Source organism: Pongo abelii, chromosome 11 (genome assembly GCF_028885655.2).
Source record: "Pongo abelii isolate AG06213 chromosome 11, NHGRI_mPonAbe1-v2.0_pri, whole genome shotgun sequence".
NCBI lineage: Eukaryota > Metazoa > Chordata > Mammalia > Primates > Hominidae > Pongo > Pongo abelii.
In genome coordinates, this window is record NC_071996.2 from 70,596,886 (window position 1) to 70,612,467 (window position 15,582).

At 39.9% G+C, this 15,582-nt stretch overlaps 1 protein-coding gene across 1 annotated transcript in view; it reads right to left on the reverse strand.

Annotated features, from left to right (window-relative positions):
* The window catches only part of STK39 (serine/threonine kinase 39), a 300,756-nt gene that overhangs the window by 102,584 nt on the left and 182,590 nt on the right, over positions 1-15,582 (reverse strand). The window contains exons 13-14 of the mRNA XM_024243646.3: positions 9,199-9,261; positions 7,388-7,458 (exon numbers count right to left, since the gene is read on the reverse strand). Of these exons, the coding sequence (XP_024099414.1) occupies positions 7,388-7,458; positions 9,199-9,261 (134 nt within the window). The remainder of the gene's footprint in view (positions 1-7,387; positions 7,459-9,198; positions 9,262-15,582) is intronic.

The window sequence follows — 15,582 nt, forward strand, 5'->3', positions numbered from 1 at the left end:
CTGTTCTCCGATATTGCATATAACAGCAAATTAAAGCAATAATATATTTTTTTCAAGGAAGAAACTACGCTTTTGCTTCCTCAGACTTTAGCCTATGATCTCCAGGAATAAATAAATAGTGGAGAAATACACTACCTGTAGCCACAACATATCTGTCTTTTCTCCTAGAGTGCGACATTTTGAAAAGGATAATATTTCCCAGTTTCCTACTTAGAGAATAAAGGTGATCTTCCGGGGCGAGGGGGAGAGGTGTGCAGTGAGGCACGAAGCCACGTTCCCAGCAGGTAGGGCCATAAAATGCTATGTCAAAAAGAAAGTCACAGTGACCTTTCCAAGAGGTGGAGAGGGCAGCCACCCACACAGCATTAGTTAAGGACTGATGAAGGGCTGGCCTGAACTAAAGTCTCCTACCTACTAGCCTGTGGAGCATAACACACATAAATGTCACACCCAGATAGGCTCGGGGATAAGAAATGCAAGCATACTACTTCCCAATACCCGACAGCCACGCATCGCATTGAGGAGTGATTCACAGAGAGTGAGGACATATACAAATATACGTGTATGTGTACACATGCAGGCATATATGTATGTGTGTGTACATGTAGATATGTATATGTACAAATGCATTCACATATATCAGAGTCTTGAATGGAGATGGAAACAAATGAGGAAGGCGCAAAAGAGGGCATGGATTTTTAAAAATCTGATCAACACCAGCCAAGAGCAGCCTTCCAGCTCCCTATCACACAGGATGGTTTCGGGAATAGCTTGTTCAGGCCCAGAGATGATGCAAATGATCCAAAGTAGATTTCAAATGCGGAATGGGTATGAACAAATTGTGTGGCAGGGAACAACACTGGATAGTGGGTTTTTGATATTCAAAGAGCCTGTAACTTCAAAGGCAATAAAAGAAGGAAGTCAGACCTTTGAGGGGTGCTGGGGTGAGAGAAGAGGGCAGGGGACTGCCACCTTGCACACAAGAGATCAGCTTGACAGCAATTCTACGACTCATATTTATTTATGACTTAAACAGTGTTTCTAAGATGGTGGCCCATAGCTATGCTCACAGAATCCTCTACGAATGTTTTATTTATTCACTTACTTTTTTGAGACAGAGTCTCGCTCTGTTGCCCAGGCTAGAGTGCAGTGGCATAATTTCTGCTCACTGCAACCTCTACCTCCCGTGTTCTAGCAATTCTCATGCCTCAGCCTCCTGAGTAGTGGGGATTATAGCCCATGCGCCACCACACTCAGCTAATTTTTGTATTTTTAGTAGAGACAGGGTTTCACCATGTTGGCCAGGCTGATCTCGAACTCCTGACCTCAAGTGATCTGCCTGCCTTGGCCTCCCAAAGTGCTGCGATTATAGGCGTAAGCCACCGCGCCTGGCCCTCTATGAATGTTTTTAAATGTTGTGTTTCCTTAATTATAATCACATGTACACACACACAGACACTTACATGCTGGGTCATTATTAACCTCCAGTGATCCCTGTTCCAGCCTGTTAATCCTTCTGCATTTCCCTAGAAAATTTACTCTCCTGCTCTCCTACACAATTATTCTCCTCTCTTCTAAAACCTCCATCACCTTCTTTTCCTTCCTCACTCTCAACTAATGACATTCCCTGTTTTACTGAGAAAATAGAAACAGAAGAAGACTTCCACGCGAGGTATAGTCTCCTTGCACCTCTACCTGCCACCCCTGCCTGCCTTCCCCTGATGTAGCTGTACCATCCAAGAGATGACCTCTCCTTTCTCCTATCTAACAGATGTCTGGGGATCATCCCTGTTCACCCATTTGAGAACATCAGTCTGGCACTGTCCCCTCCCTCATTCAATTTTTCCTTCTCTATTGAATCATTCCCATTCACCTGTAAACATGCTTTTTAAAAAAAATCTTCCTTTACCCAATATTCTCATTGAGCTATCACTCCATAGTTTTGATCCCTTGTGTTGAGAATTTCTCACAAGAGTTACCTGTACTAATAAGTTATCTGTTTGTTACCCCCTGTTCTCTCTTGCCAATCTCTTGAACCCAGCTGGACCAGGCTTTTGTCCCCATCACTCTACTGAAAATATTCTTGCCAAGGTCAAGCATATGCTTCATTTTGCAAATATACTTGATCTATTGATAGCATTTGATGCAGCTTTTCACTCCTCCTTTCTTCAAACACTTCCTCTATTTGTTTTTTAGGAACATCACTCTCTCCTCTACCTCACCAGCCTCTCCTTCTCAATCAGTGGATGCTTACCTATGCAACATCTGTGACAGTACCAGCCCACTTCTCTTCTCTACCTTCACTTACTCCCTAGATGATTCCACTCATTTCATAACTTTAAATGCCATAGGCACCAACTGTTTCCAAATTTACATCTCTAGCCGAGACATCTTTGAAATCATGCATCCAAATCCCTACCTGATACATCCTCACAGACAACTCAAGCTTAACATGTGCAAAACTGAGTTCTTTATTCCATCCCAACCTGCAACTCAAACTCTCTTTTCCATTTCAAAAAATAGTAACTCCATTCCTCCATACTTTCAGGCCAAAACTTTGAGTAATCAAGTTCTTTCTCCCCAACCTGGAATCCAATAATTGCTTACCACTTCCATTAATCCTCACTCTGGTCCAAGTCACATCATCTTCACCATGTCATGGCAGCAGCCTGCCTAGGGACTCTCACAGCCACCTTATATGCTCTCTACATGGTCTGTTCTCTATAAATCAATTGCAGCTGTCTGTTTAAAATTTTATTCAGATCATATCACTCTTCTGCTCACAGGCCTCCTGGTTTTCTGCCCTCTAACAGTAAAATCCAAAGTCTTCACCACAGGCTACACATCCCTACGTGATTTGGCCCCCGCTAACTCTCTGTGCCCACGACCTTGGCTCTGCCTGCACTGGTTTCCTGGCTGCTTTTCCAATTGCTTATAACGCGCTTCCTGCTTCAAACGTTTGCAAGTGCTGTTTGCTCGGCCTCGTGGCTTGTTTCCTCACTTCCAATAGGGGTCTGTCTGTTCAAATATTACTTTATTTGGAGAGGCCTTCTGTGGTAGGCCTCTCCAAATAAATAAGATGACCCCAATAAACCCATTCCCTAGTGAACTTGCCCTGCAGCATCCTCTCCCCTTGAGTATGAACAGGACCTGTAACTATAATGGGATGTCACTCCTGCGACTAAGTTGTCACATGGCAAAGGTGAAGATGTAATTAAAGTTCCAAATCAGTTTGATTTTGAGTTCATGAAAAGGGAGATTATCCTAGGTGAGGCCCGCTTAATCAGGTAAAAAACCTTAAACAGAAAGACTGAGGCCTTGGGGGTGAGGGTGGAGTAGGGGAGATGGTCCACAGCTGCTCCTGAAAGGGCAACAGTCATGTTGTAAACTGCTTGTGGCCTATAGGAGCTCAGGGCCTCAATCCACAACTGCAAGGAGCTAAATTCTGCCAGCAGTCCAAAAAGGCTTGAGAGAGGACCATGAGCTCCGATGAGCATGCCTTCATTTCAGCCTGCGAGACACTGAGCAGACTACCCCACTCAACTGTTCCCAGACTTCCAACCTACAGAAACTGAGATAATAAATGGGTGCTGTTCTAAGTTGCTAAGTTTGTGATAGCTTTTCACACAGCAACAGAAATCTAATATACCTTCTATAATATAGAATACCATCCCCCTTACTTTCTATCCTCCTGACATACATTTTCCTTCAGACAACTTGGTATATCATACATGCAATTTGAATATTTGAATTTTTCCTCTCCCTGGCTCTAGAATGTAAGCTCCTTTAGGGCAAGAAGTCCGCCTTTTCTTTTTTCTACTGGTACATTACAGCAACTGGAACAATGCCATGCACACAGTAAGTGCTCGATAAATATTTATAGAATGAATGAATGTATTTACCGTTTTCATTTACTTTAGAACACAGTGATCACAAAAAAGTAATACTGTTTAACTTAGAACTTTCAAAGGCTATTTCTCAAACTGAAGTACAAGGACATCCCCCCTCCTTCCACCCCACTCCAACAATAATTTCTGAGAGATTCATGAGTTCACAAATATGAAAAGTAATAGTCTAAATAACTAGCTTGTAAATATTTAGTGAAAAAAAAAGTATACCAACTGCTATGTACTGAATCGTGGCCCACTCTGAAAAAAATTCATATGCTGAAGCCCTAACCCTCCATGTGATGGTATTTAGAGATGGAGCCTTCGGGAGGTAATTATGTTTAGGTGAGCTCATGAGGGTGGGACCCAAGAGACACCAGAGAGCTTGCTCTCACTCCCTCTCCACCATGTGAGGACTCAGTAAGCAGACAGACAGCTGCAAGCCAAGAAGAGAGCCCTCACCAGAAACTAGCCATGCTGACATCCTGATCTCCACAACTATGAGAAAATACCTTTCTGTTGTTTCAGCCGCATAGTCTATGGTATTTTTTTATGGCAATCTAAGTAGACAAACTTACCAACAATTAGGTATCAACAAGTGTTCACTGAAAATAAGTCATACTAAAATAACATTTCTATTATTTGAAAGTGTTTCTATGTCATTAGCTTCAGTAAAATGCCATTAATGTGGTACATATTAACTTCAGCAACATATATAATAGATCCCTTTATGATATCCTTCTGAATAATTGTGTTAGATGTACACTAAAAGGCATTGAATTTGTTGCTGGTTGAACAACTGTACCAAAGAACACTAGTTCATTACTGAAAGTCAATCCGACAGTGAATGGTTTCTAACAGATGTCAGAAGACTCTTCTCCCTCAAACTACTAAACACCTTAATCAATGTTTTGGATAAAGACTAAAAGGCAGGTTAATCAGATTGGCAATGGACATATATCTAAACACTGGAATATGACACATTGATGGTCATGATTGAAACATACAGTGGACAAGAAATTCATCAAAACTATCAGGTTAATTATTAGTGATAAATGATAAGTTGTAGCTAGAGTTGCAGTTCAGAATTAGGGTTGGTAGCCCTTTAAAAAAATCAGCTGTTTTGTTTGGCTGCTGAGTCATGCTGAACATGTCACCAATGTGCATGGATATTTCAAAAGGCAATGAAAACTCAGGCTGATTTAGGAGAAATATAGCGTGTGGATTACAAAAAAAAAACACCACATTATCTTAATACTGTATTCCAGCCTGCTCAGACCACATCTGGAATCCTGTATTTAAATATGGGCACTACATACAAAACGAACACAAAACAGCCACATAAAAAGAGTTATGAGGTCACATAGGTTTTAGATTAAAGAAAGTTAAACAAATTCTCTTCCTGTAGAACTTCTTAACATATTTAATGTTAATATTCCTTATGATTTCCAAAAAAAGTGTATGTGCGTGTGTGCGCGTGCGTGTGCACGTGCACAGATTGATGAATAGTGTGCATTGTTTTTTAACTTATTTGAACATAGAACCCTTTCTTCCTGGAGCATCATGTAGGACTAGTGATCTAAGCCACAAGCTTATGAAAACAACCTACACCCACAAGAGAAAATATAACAAAGGCAGATACAGACTAAATATTAATAAAGGTGAGCAACTAGGATTGCAAGAGCAATATAGAAACTGTATCATGAGAAAAAGGCTAAAGATTCTTACAGTATTTTGTCTAAGAAAAGAGAAGAACATTCCTTACAAATATACAAATGGCTCTCAGAAAAATAAGGGAACACATTTGTCTTATATTGCTCTAATACCCAGGGCAAAATAATATCTAAAGTTAAGGTTCAGTAGTACGTGTTTTGACACATTTTCCAGGAGACTTTTATCCAGACAGTCTGATATTTGCACTAAGGGGGAGAATTACAGCCCATAGGAGCCCAGAACAGAAAAGTCGGTTTAATCTTCAGTAGGAGGAAGAACCATCAAACAATTAAGGCTTTTATTTAGTATTAAAGGGGCCATCATGGAGAAAACATGAGCTTTAGTATGCACAGAAGCGAGGTAAACATCCAGCAGGGACACTAAAAAAAAAGATTCTTGCATATATAAAGTGGGCGATTAGACTGTTGGATTCTAAAGGTCACTTCCAACACTGCATGCTCAGTGGGCTAGACTAAAACCTTGGTAGTCTTCCTCACCACTGCATCTCAATGACAACATGAGCCTGGCACAGAGCTCCTGGCGCAGAGTGGGCTCCTCATAAATATGGGCTGAATTAATGAATAACTGAACAAGTAAAATATAAATGAAAGAAGTACCTCATTCAAAAGTCAAACAAAAAGGGAATGGGCTACCTCATTCTTTAGTGATTGCTAAATTCACGAACTGTGAATAATAATCAAGGCTACTGTCAAATATAAGGAAAACAGCCTTGTGATAATTTCACTTCTTAACTCTGAATTGAATCATACCAAGGGTTACTGTGAGGTTCCCTTGATAAATATGTGAAAATGCAGACTATAAATGACCATCAGAAGTGAGGGGTGATTATGGTGCCAGTGGTCTACTTAGATGGACTATGATAACTCAGAGGGGTGAAACTAACCTTAAGGATGAACCCACTTTTTGTAGCTACAACTCTGAAAATCCCTAATGGCCAGAAACTAACCTTGCTGATGAACCCGCTTTTTGTAGCTACAACTCAGAAAATGCCTAGTATATGCACGTGCTTTATTTGTTTAATGGTCAGAAGAACATATGTATAACTTCTTTTAAAACATCTTCAAAGATGTGACAGTATTCTGACAGAACTGGTAAACTAAGCTGTTTATAATTCAGTTTAAACAGTTTTGTCTTGAGATATCAAATTCTTAGCAAAGAACATCACAAAGACGAACCTTTAAATAATTAAAAAAAAAAAAATCCTTAAAACGGAAAATGCTTTCACATTCACACGACTGCAGACAAAGACCATACTGTCAGGCACCATATTTGTATCTATTTCCTAGAAGACTGAGATTTCTTTCAAAATATATCTGTCATTTCTCCACAGTGGCTGATCAAACTTGCCACTGAAAAATGTTCTGAACAGGCAACCTGTAGTACAAGCATGGTTTATTTCTGTCAGAGACCGACTGCTGAAGTGTGAAAGAAACTCATTAAAAATCTCTTACTGTGATCTTACATTGTAAAAAAAAAGAAAAAGGAAAAGAAAAAAAAACCTAAGAAGGAAAAGGCAAGGAATTAAAACATAATGAAAGGTACACTGAGCCTACAGACACACTCATATGGTGCTTTTCTTTCTTACTCTTCTTTAGCAAGCAATTAGAAGAGCACAATTAGCCCTGGGAATACAGCATACACTCATGGTTCGGGGAAATCAAATAAGCTAACGATTTTATTTTATGCTAATATTATGAAAACGAAGGAGATTTTAAAAAACTGTACTATAGGAAAAACAATGCAGAATAAACAACAGTATTATTTACCTTAATCTCAAAACGAGGTTCACGGCACAAGAAGAAGCTTCTCTATAGTCTTCATTAGCATTGGGTGGGCCCTTTAAGAAGAAAACAGCAAACAGTGTTATAAACTATATCAGGAAAGGAATGAATAAAATCACAATATCACTTGATTCATATAGCCATTTCTTTCTGGAAATTTCAAAACTAGATCTTTACACACGCAGGCCTTGTTTGGCATCGTAACACCTCCATGTAAAGACTGTAATGGTGCCTAATTCCCATCACAATTGTGGATATGAATGTTTCCTATGGAAAGCCTCAGTTATAGGATGGGCATCATGAACGACTTGTATAAGCCGTAGTAAAGTCCAGCTACCTAAAATGGCACCTCACAACCCACACATGGACTGTTACTATTGAAACTTGGGGATCACAAAGGCTGGGCACCTTAAACCCTGCAATGCAGAGGAAGGCGGGGCCCAGAAGATTCAGCCACTGTTTATCTTTCCTGCCTTTCTCACCGAGAGCCCATTTTCTTTAATATTGCTTATTAACCATGAATGTCTCCAATACACAGCCTCTCTCTGTTCTCAGGGAATCCCGGGACATGAGTAGACCTTACTGTTGGAGTAGAAAAAATAAGGCATTTCAGGTTAAGACTTGGCGCTGCCACTGACCTGAAATGCAACCATGAGCAAGCCATTCTCTGAATAACGCCTGCTGTAAAAGGTTGCAGGGAGAATAAAATGATATATATGAAAGTGAGTCATAAAATACTCTACAGTACTAGTTATCCTAATCCCTGTTCCTGTTTCCTTTACTCTCTTTGCCCTCTGATCCATTATTATTCTTAACTTGCCTTTTATCATTCAACCAATCCCTACAGTTTATCTCAAGGTCTCTTACTGAGTTGCTTCAGGTAGTGTAAAGACCTAAACCGAATCCTGACTTGGCCTCTAACTAGTGGTGTGACTATGGGGGAGCCACTTCACCTCTGCAAGTCTTTACTCCCTCAGCTATAAAATAAGGACCCCGCATTAGCTATCTGACCTCAAACAGGCTTCCTGAAGCCAACAAAATCACTCTAATTATCTCTCCAATATACGGCTATTTTATAAAACACAGACCAAGTAAAACAGAAATGAATTTAAATTGAATATGCAGAGTTTGAAAGAAAGAAAATTATGATCCTGACAGTGGTGACGCTTTATAGTACAACCACTTTGAGAACAAAAGGGCTTGCCTGTTAATTATACAGCAGAACCAGAATGTGGGCCTGTGCTCTGGTTCTATGCCCCTAGGCCTTTCCCTGGATTGCTCAGCATCCCTCACCACTTCCCACCACGGCTCACAGCACACGTCTTCTGTCCCATAACTTTAATAAATATGCATTATAAATGCATGTCACAGTTACTGGACTATTATTTTTACAAGGCAAGTTGTAAAGATGAATTGGCCCATAAAATTCAATGATAACAGAATTATGAAAACAGGTTACAGAAATCCAACCAGGAGCAAAAAATAAAGTATCAATTAACCACAATGTTCTGTGGCTGGAATATAACAGAATGGTGTCATTTTCTTTCCTTTTCTTCTTTTCCACAGTACCAGCAATTTCAGGAGCAGTCTGGTAATCAATTCTCACTCTTGAGCCTATCATTTAAAGGTTGGAGGTCCCACAAAGCACAGTCAATAGCAACCTATTTAAAAAGAGAGCTTATAAGTCCTTGATTTGGAGGCACTACCTTGAAATTGTCTATCTTTCTAAAATGTTGGTCTTTTAAAAGATCTGTCTACAAAGCATCTCAAACGGAATGACTGGCAGAGAAACATACCTGAGAGTCGTGCACAGAGAGGGACTGTATTTGTTCAGGGATGGTGCTGGCATTCACTGCAATCTGTTATGAGAGCCACCATTACAGCATTCAAGAAAGCCAAAGGGAGACATGGTGAGTGTGGTTACATTAAGTCCCAATTATCAGACCCAATAATTTCCAAACGATCATAAAGCAATATTTACCAAAGTGTGGCTCTTTGACCACCTGTGTTGGAATCACCTAGGACAAGTGTTAAAGACCCCTAGGCCCCTCCCGGCCTATGACTCAGAATTCCACAGAGATGGAAGAGAATCTGTGTCTTTACCAAGTTCCCCAAATAACCCTCATTATACTGTTAAAGAACCACTAAGCTAAAGTGAAAAGGCATTAATTATTTGATGTTTTAAATTTGACAACCAAAAGATGCCCTAGGATAATTTTTTCTTATTGCACAATTTCATCTAAGGTTAACGGACCCTCAACGAAAAGACGTTAGGGTTAATAAAACCTGCCCCTTTAATCGTAACTATGAGCAATTATTCACTGTATTTAAAAAAATACATAAGGATAGTTGCATTTTTAAAAGACATTAGTGCTAAAGTGATAGGTTATACTCCTCTCTCAAAGTTAGAAACCCAACTCTAAGGTTACACCCAAATTATTTTTGCCTCGAGCTCTACTTTTGTGAACTCCGCCCTGGAGCAAAACTTGAAAGACAAAAAAAAAAAAAAAAAAAAAAAACCCAAAGAGAAACAGCAATGAATGAAAATGAACAAAAAGGATCTCCTATTTCTAAACTATCAATTCTAAATCAGAAATCACCAAAAATTATTTGTGGGCAGAGCTTTCTAAAGTTTAAGAGCACAAAATTCTTACTCTCTATGCTTCTTCCAAAATAACTATGGTGGTAGTGAAGTAAAAGGGAGAAGTGTATTGATGTCTGCAATTTACTTTGAAATGCATCAAAAAGTTAAGATAGACTGAAGGATGAATAGATGGATATATATGTGACAGAGCAAGTACAGTAATGATGATACCTAGATTACAGGTATATGGAGTTCACTGTAAAATGTTTTCATGTTGCTATATTTATTTTTACAATAAGATGTTAGGGGAAAATGACTACTTTAGAAGAACAAACAACCTGTATTCATTAACCAGCCAGAGGGTCTGGGCCTACTTCAAATGATCTCTTGCAAAGAATCTTTCAGGGTGATTCCACAATCTTAATCTAAATTTGTGATACAACCAAAGGCCACATCAGTACTTATAAACAGCATTGTGACTTCCCCTAGTCAAAGAACTACTGTAACCTGAAAAACCTTAGTGGCATTTACTAAGAGGTGAAAACTTCTCTTTCCCCTGGGGAGACCCATCTCCTGCCCTGCACAATCATCAGGATGGAGGGCTAATCAACTAGGCAGGGGTCTGGAACCCCACACGCACCCTGCAACCTCACTGGGTAGGTGTAACCCTGAATACAATGAGGGGACCAGCCTCCACTCTGATGCACAAGCAATATGGTAATTCCTCAGAAAATGTGCAGAGATGCACAGGAGAGCTGGACAGGGAGGGAATATAGTTTGGATATTTGTTCCCACCCAAATCTCATGTTGAAATGTAATCCTCAGCCGGGCACAGTGGCTCATGCCTCTAATCCCAGCACTTTGAAAGGATGAGGTGGGTGGATCACTTGAGGCCAAGAGTTCGAGGCTAGCTTGGGCAACATGGTGAAACTCCATCTCTACTAAAAATACAAAAATTAGCCAGGTGTGGTGTTTCGCGCCTGTAGTCCCAGCTACTTGAGAGGCTGAGGCACAAGAATCACTGGAACCCAGAAGGCGGAGATGGCAGTGAGCTGTGATCCCACCACTGCACTCTAGCCTGAGTGACAAAGTGAGACTCTGTCTCAAAAAAGAGAAAAAAAATGTTATCTCCAATGTTGGAGGTGGGGCCTGATGGCATGTGTTTGGATCATGGGGGTGGATCCCTCATGAATAGCTTGGGCCATTCCCTTGGTGATAAGTGAGTTCCCACTCTGAGTTCACACGAGATTTGGTCATTTAAAAGTGCGTGGCACCTTCTCCCCACTCTCTCTGTTGCACCTGCTTTCACCAAATTATGTGCCTGTTCTCATTTTGCCTTCCACCATGAGCAAAAGCTCCCTGAGGCTTTCCCAGAAGCTGAGCAGCTGCCAGCATCAGCTTACACAGCCTGCAGAACCGTGAGTCAATTAAATCTCTTTTTATTCTAAATAACCCACTCTCAGGTGGCAATGCAAGGATGGCCTAATACAGGAAGCCACTGTACAAAACATCTTCCTTGACAAAGAACTGCATTCCTCCAAATGTCACCACTACAGATCCATTCTATGGGATTAGGGCATGGTTTTTTGGGTATACTCTTCTAAGTGTAAAAACTTGTAAGAAAGCTAACACATTAAGCAGCTGTCAATTTATCAGGGTTTTTCATTTCCTTTTAAACAATTTGCTATAGGATGGGCATTTGAGACAATGAGTGTTTTGATGGGAAGGTGTATTAGTCCGGTTTCATATTGCTATGAAATAAATACCCAAGACTGGGTAATTTACAAAGAAAAAGGGGGTTAATAGACTTGCAGGTCCACATGGCTGGGAAGGCCTCACAATCACGGCAGAAGGCGCAGGAGGAGCAAAGGCACAGCTTACATGGTAGCAGGCAAGAGAGTGGGTGCAGGAGAACTGCTCTTTATAAAACCATCAGATCTCATGAGACTTATACACTATTATGGGAACAGCATAGGAAAACCTGCTGCTATGATTCAATTACCTCTCATTGGGTCCCTCCCATGACATGTAGGGATTACGGAAGCTACAATTCAAGATGAGATTTGGGTGAGGACACAGCCAAACCATATCAGAGGAGGAGGCAAAAACAATGGATTAATGTTGAACACCACCATGGCAATAGACCTTGATGGGGATCTAGGACAGGATAAGAGAGGAAAAGATCTCAGAATGGAGACAAGAGACAACATCTGCTTTCCAGTTTTTCATAGAGCTCTGCCTAATGAACTCCTTTCCTGTTTTCGCAAATATTATAGCTAAATGCAATGTGCTATCCTGGACTGGATCCTGGCAAAAACAAGGGACACTAGTAGGCAAACTAGTGACATGGGAACAAATTCTGGGGCTTAGTTAACAGTCACATGGCAGCGCTGGTTTCTGAGTTGTAACAAATTTGTCAGGAATACATAAGAAATCAACAGTGGGAGACCTGCGTGAGGAGTATATGGGAACTTTGCACTGTCTCTGCAAAGTTTCTATAAATTGAAAATTATTCCAAAATCAAAAGTTCATTTTCAGATATATTGCAGATTTCTGGATTTCTGATAACATATCTATCTTTCCTCACAACTACTCAGAAGGGCAGTCACCTGCAATAATAACACCTTGTAGAAAGTGGTATCATGAAAATATCAGGTTAAAGGAATCTGTGATGGCTAAGGATAACCATAATAAAAGTGGAGGGAGAAGTCAAATCTCTCTCTCCATCTCCATATGGGTATAGAACAAACATGTTTGACAGCTCACAGGCATTTGGAAAACATGTTTTCGTAGAAATATTTTTTTTTTTCTGAGATGGAGTTTCACTCAGTCACCTAGGCTGGAGTGCAGTGGCGTGATCTCAGCTCACTGCAACCTCCGCGTCCTGGGTTCAAGCGATTCTCCTGCCTCAGCCCCCTGAGTAGCCGGGATTATAGGTGCACACCACCATGCCCGGCTAATTTTTTGTATTTTTAGTAGAGACGGGGTTTCACCATGTTGGCCAGGCTGGTCTCGAACTCCTGGCCTCGGGTGATCCACCCACCTCAGCCTCCAAGTGCTGGGATTACAGGCATGAGCCACTGCGCCTGGCCCATAGAAATAATTTTTAAAAGCTAACAGCAGTCTTAAATAATATGTGACAATAGCAATAAGTAATACAAGGAAAAAAATTAGTTTTCACATTGCATCTAATCTCTAATAAAATTAACTCAATTTAAATACCAAATGTATTTTCTCCTCAGAGCAAAATTCCAGAATTAGGAAACAGAAACATTTCCATAATTAGCCAAGTCTAGATTCTTGATAACAAAACTTTTCAATATACCTTTTGTGAGCCCTACTGGGTTTCAGCCAGAAACCTTTCCCACCTGTTTCATTACCCTTGATTAAATAAAGACAACTTTTCCAAGGGATTTCTGAAACATTTTCTTTTTTCTTATTTTTATTTTGGAAATTTCTGACAGACACTTAAAACAAATCTTCAGGAATTTTGAGCACACCAGCTTCCTGGATTCCAGTCTGGACTTCTGGATTCCGAGGAATTTGTGCAGTTTTCCTAGCCAGTCCTTGATCCTAGCTGTGAATCAGAATCCTGTGAGCAGCTTTTTAAAAATCAGAGTTGCCAGGACATCACCCCAAATTACCAAATCAGAATCTGTGGGTTGAGTCTAGACATTGCATTTTTAAAGGTTTCCAGCCAGGGTTGTGAATTGTTTATTTTCATGTCGCCTAACTGAGATGCTACTATAAAAAAGAGTGTTACTTTAATAGAAGCCTTAGCAAATGCCCTCCTCAGTTAAATGAACCCAAATGAAACTATAAATTAAAGTCAATTTCACTTTTTATGTAGAAAATTAGGATATAATGCAAAATTGACAAAAAGTCATAAAACATGTACTTATTATTTTTGACAAAAAGAGATTCCAAAACCACTGCTCAAAAGAAGATCAATAATGGGATAACAGTTGAAAAGTTTTATATAAGCTAAGAAGCTATATAAGCTAGGAAACACTACCTAAGGAAACCGTCCTTGCAAATACCACCCCTTCCCCTGACCCCCAAAGAGATGAAAAGCATCCAGCTAGCAGGCTCTCTTTGCTTTTATAAAATTCCCACAGTGCCTAACACAGTTCCATGTGGAAATCAGGCACAGATTAAACATCTGTTTAATTAATTAACATTATTAATATTAGCATTATTATTAACCTTTAGTCTTCACTGGCTTCCATCAACCAACTAGAATATGATGACAAACAAATGAAACAAGGATGAGCTATCTACTTGTTATAAATTATTAATTACTAGTGGGTGACTAATACTTTGATATTTCTTTTTTTTAATTATACTTGAAGTTCTAGGGTACATGTGCACAACGTGTAGGTTTGTTACACATGTATACATGTGCCATGTTGGTTTGCTGCACCCATTAACTCGTCATTTACATTAGGTATATCTCCCAATGCTATCCCTCCCCTCTCCCCCTACTCCATGACAGGCCCCGGTGTGTGATGTTCCCCATCCTGTGTCCAAGTGTTCTCATTGTTCAATTCCCACCTATAAGTGAGAACATGCAGTGTTTGGTTTTCTGTCGTTGCGATACTTTGCTCAGAATGATGGTTTCCAGCTTCATCCATGTCCCTACAAAGGACATGAACTCATCCTTTTTTAATACTTTGATATTTCTAAAATATCAGGTTAGGAACACAGGGCCAATTTTTCAATGTTGATGGCTATGAATCTCAAGCCAGATCTGAATCCCAAGATAAGTAATGCAATTCTAAAATCTTACAGATTATACTGGAAATTCTCTTGACTTAGAAGGATCTCCAAATATGACCCAGGATGAGGTGGATCTTCTCAACGTCCCTCTGACAAACATCCCACTCTGGCCTTCTCAGTCTTCTTCGATTAATACTGTAATACTTGGTCATTCTACCTCATACTTCCTAGGAGGCCAAATAGCCCCTCACTCATTAAGCTTTCCTAAAATATCCCTAGTTTACTGTACCACCTTACTCTGTCTAAACATGGTACTAACAAAGCTACTTTTCTGAACTTCACCTCAATTATATGTCTTCTGGTCCCTTGAATCACTTCTGACCTACTCATAAATATTATATGCCTACTCATGCACTTGTTTAATATTTGACTTGCAGTGCATACCCAATTCATGTCATCAATGAACATGTATAGTGTCTACTAGATGCAAAAGAAACACAAACTTCCACGTTTTTCATTTTTTTCATAAAATACTATCTCAATCTTCTAGTGGCTTATAGTCAAAAAACAACTGAATTGCAATGTAATGACAAACATGAAAAAGCTTATTAAAATGTAAATACTCTGGCATTTAAATGTGTTATTTGGCACAGATAAGCATTTTCACTCTCAAAGATGTTTACAGGTATAAGGTGCACTGTCAGAAGCTGTATATATTGATTGGTACAGCTGTTGATAGCAACTACAAAAATTCAAAATCAGGCCAGGCACGGTGGCTCACGCTTGTAATCCCAGCACTTCCGGAGGCCAAGGCTGGCAGATCACGAGGTCAGGAGATCGAGACCACAGTGAAACCCTGTCTCTACTAAAAATACAA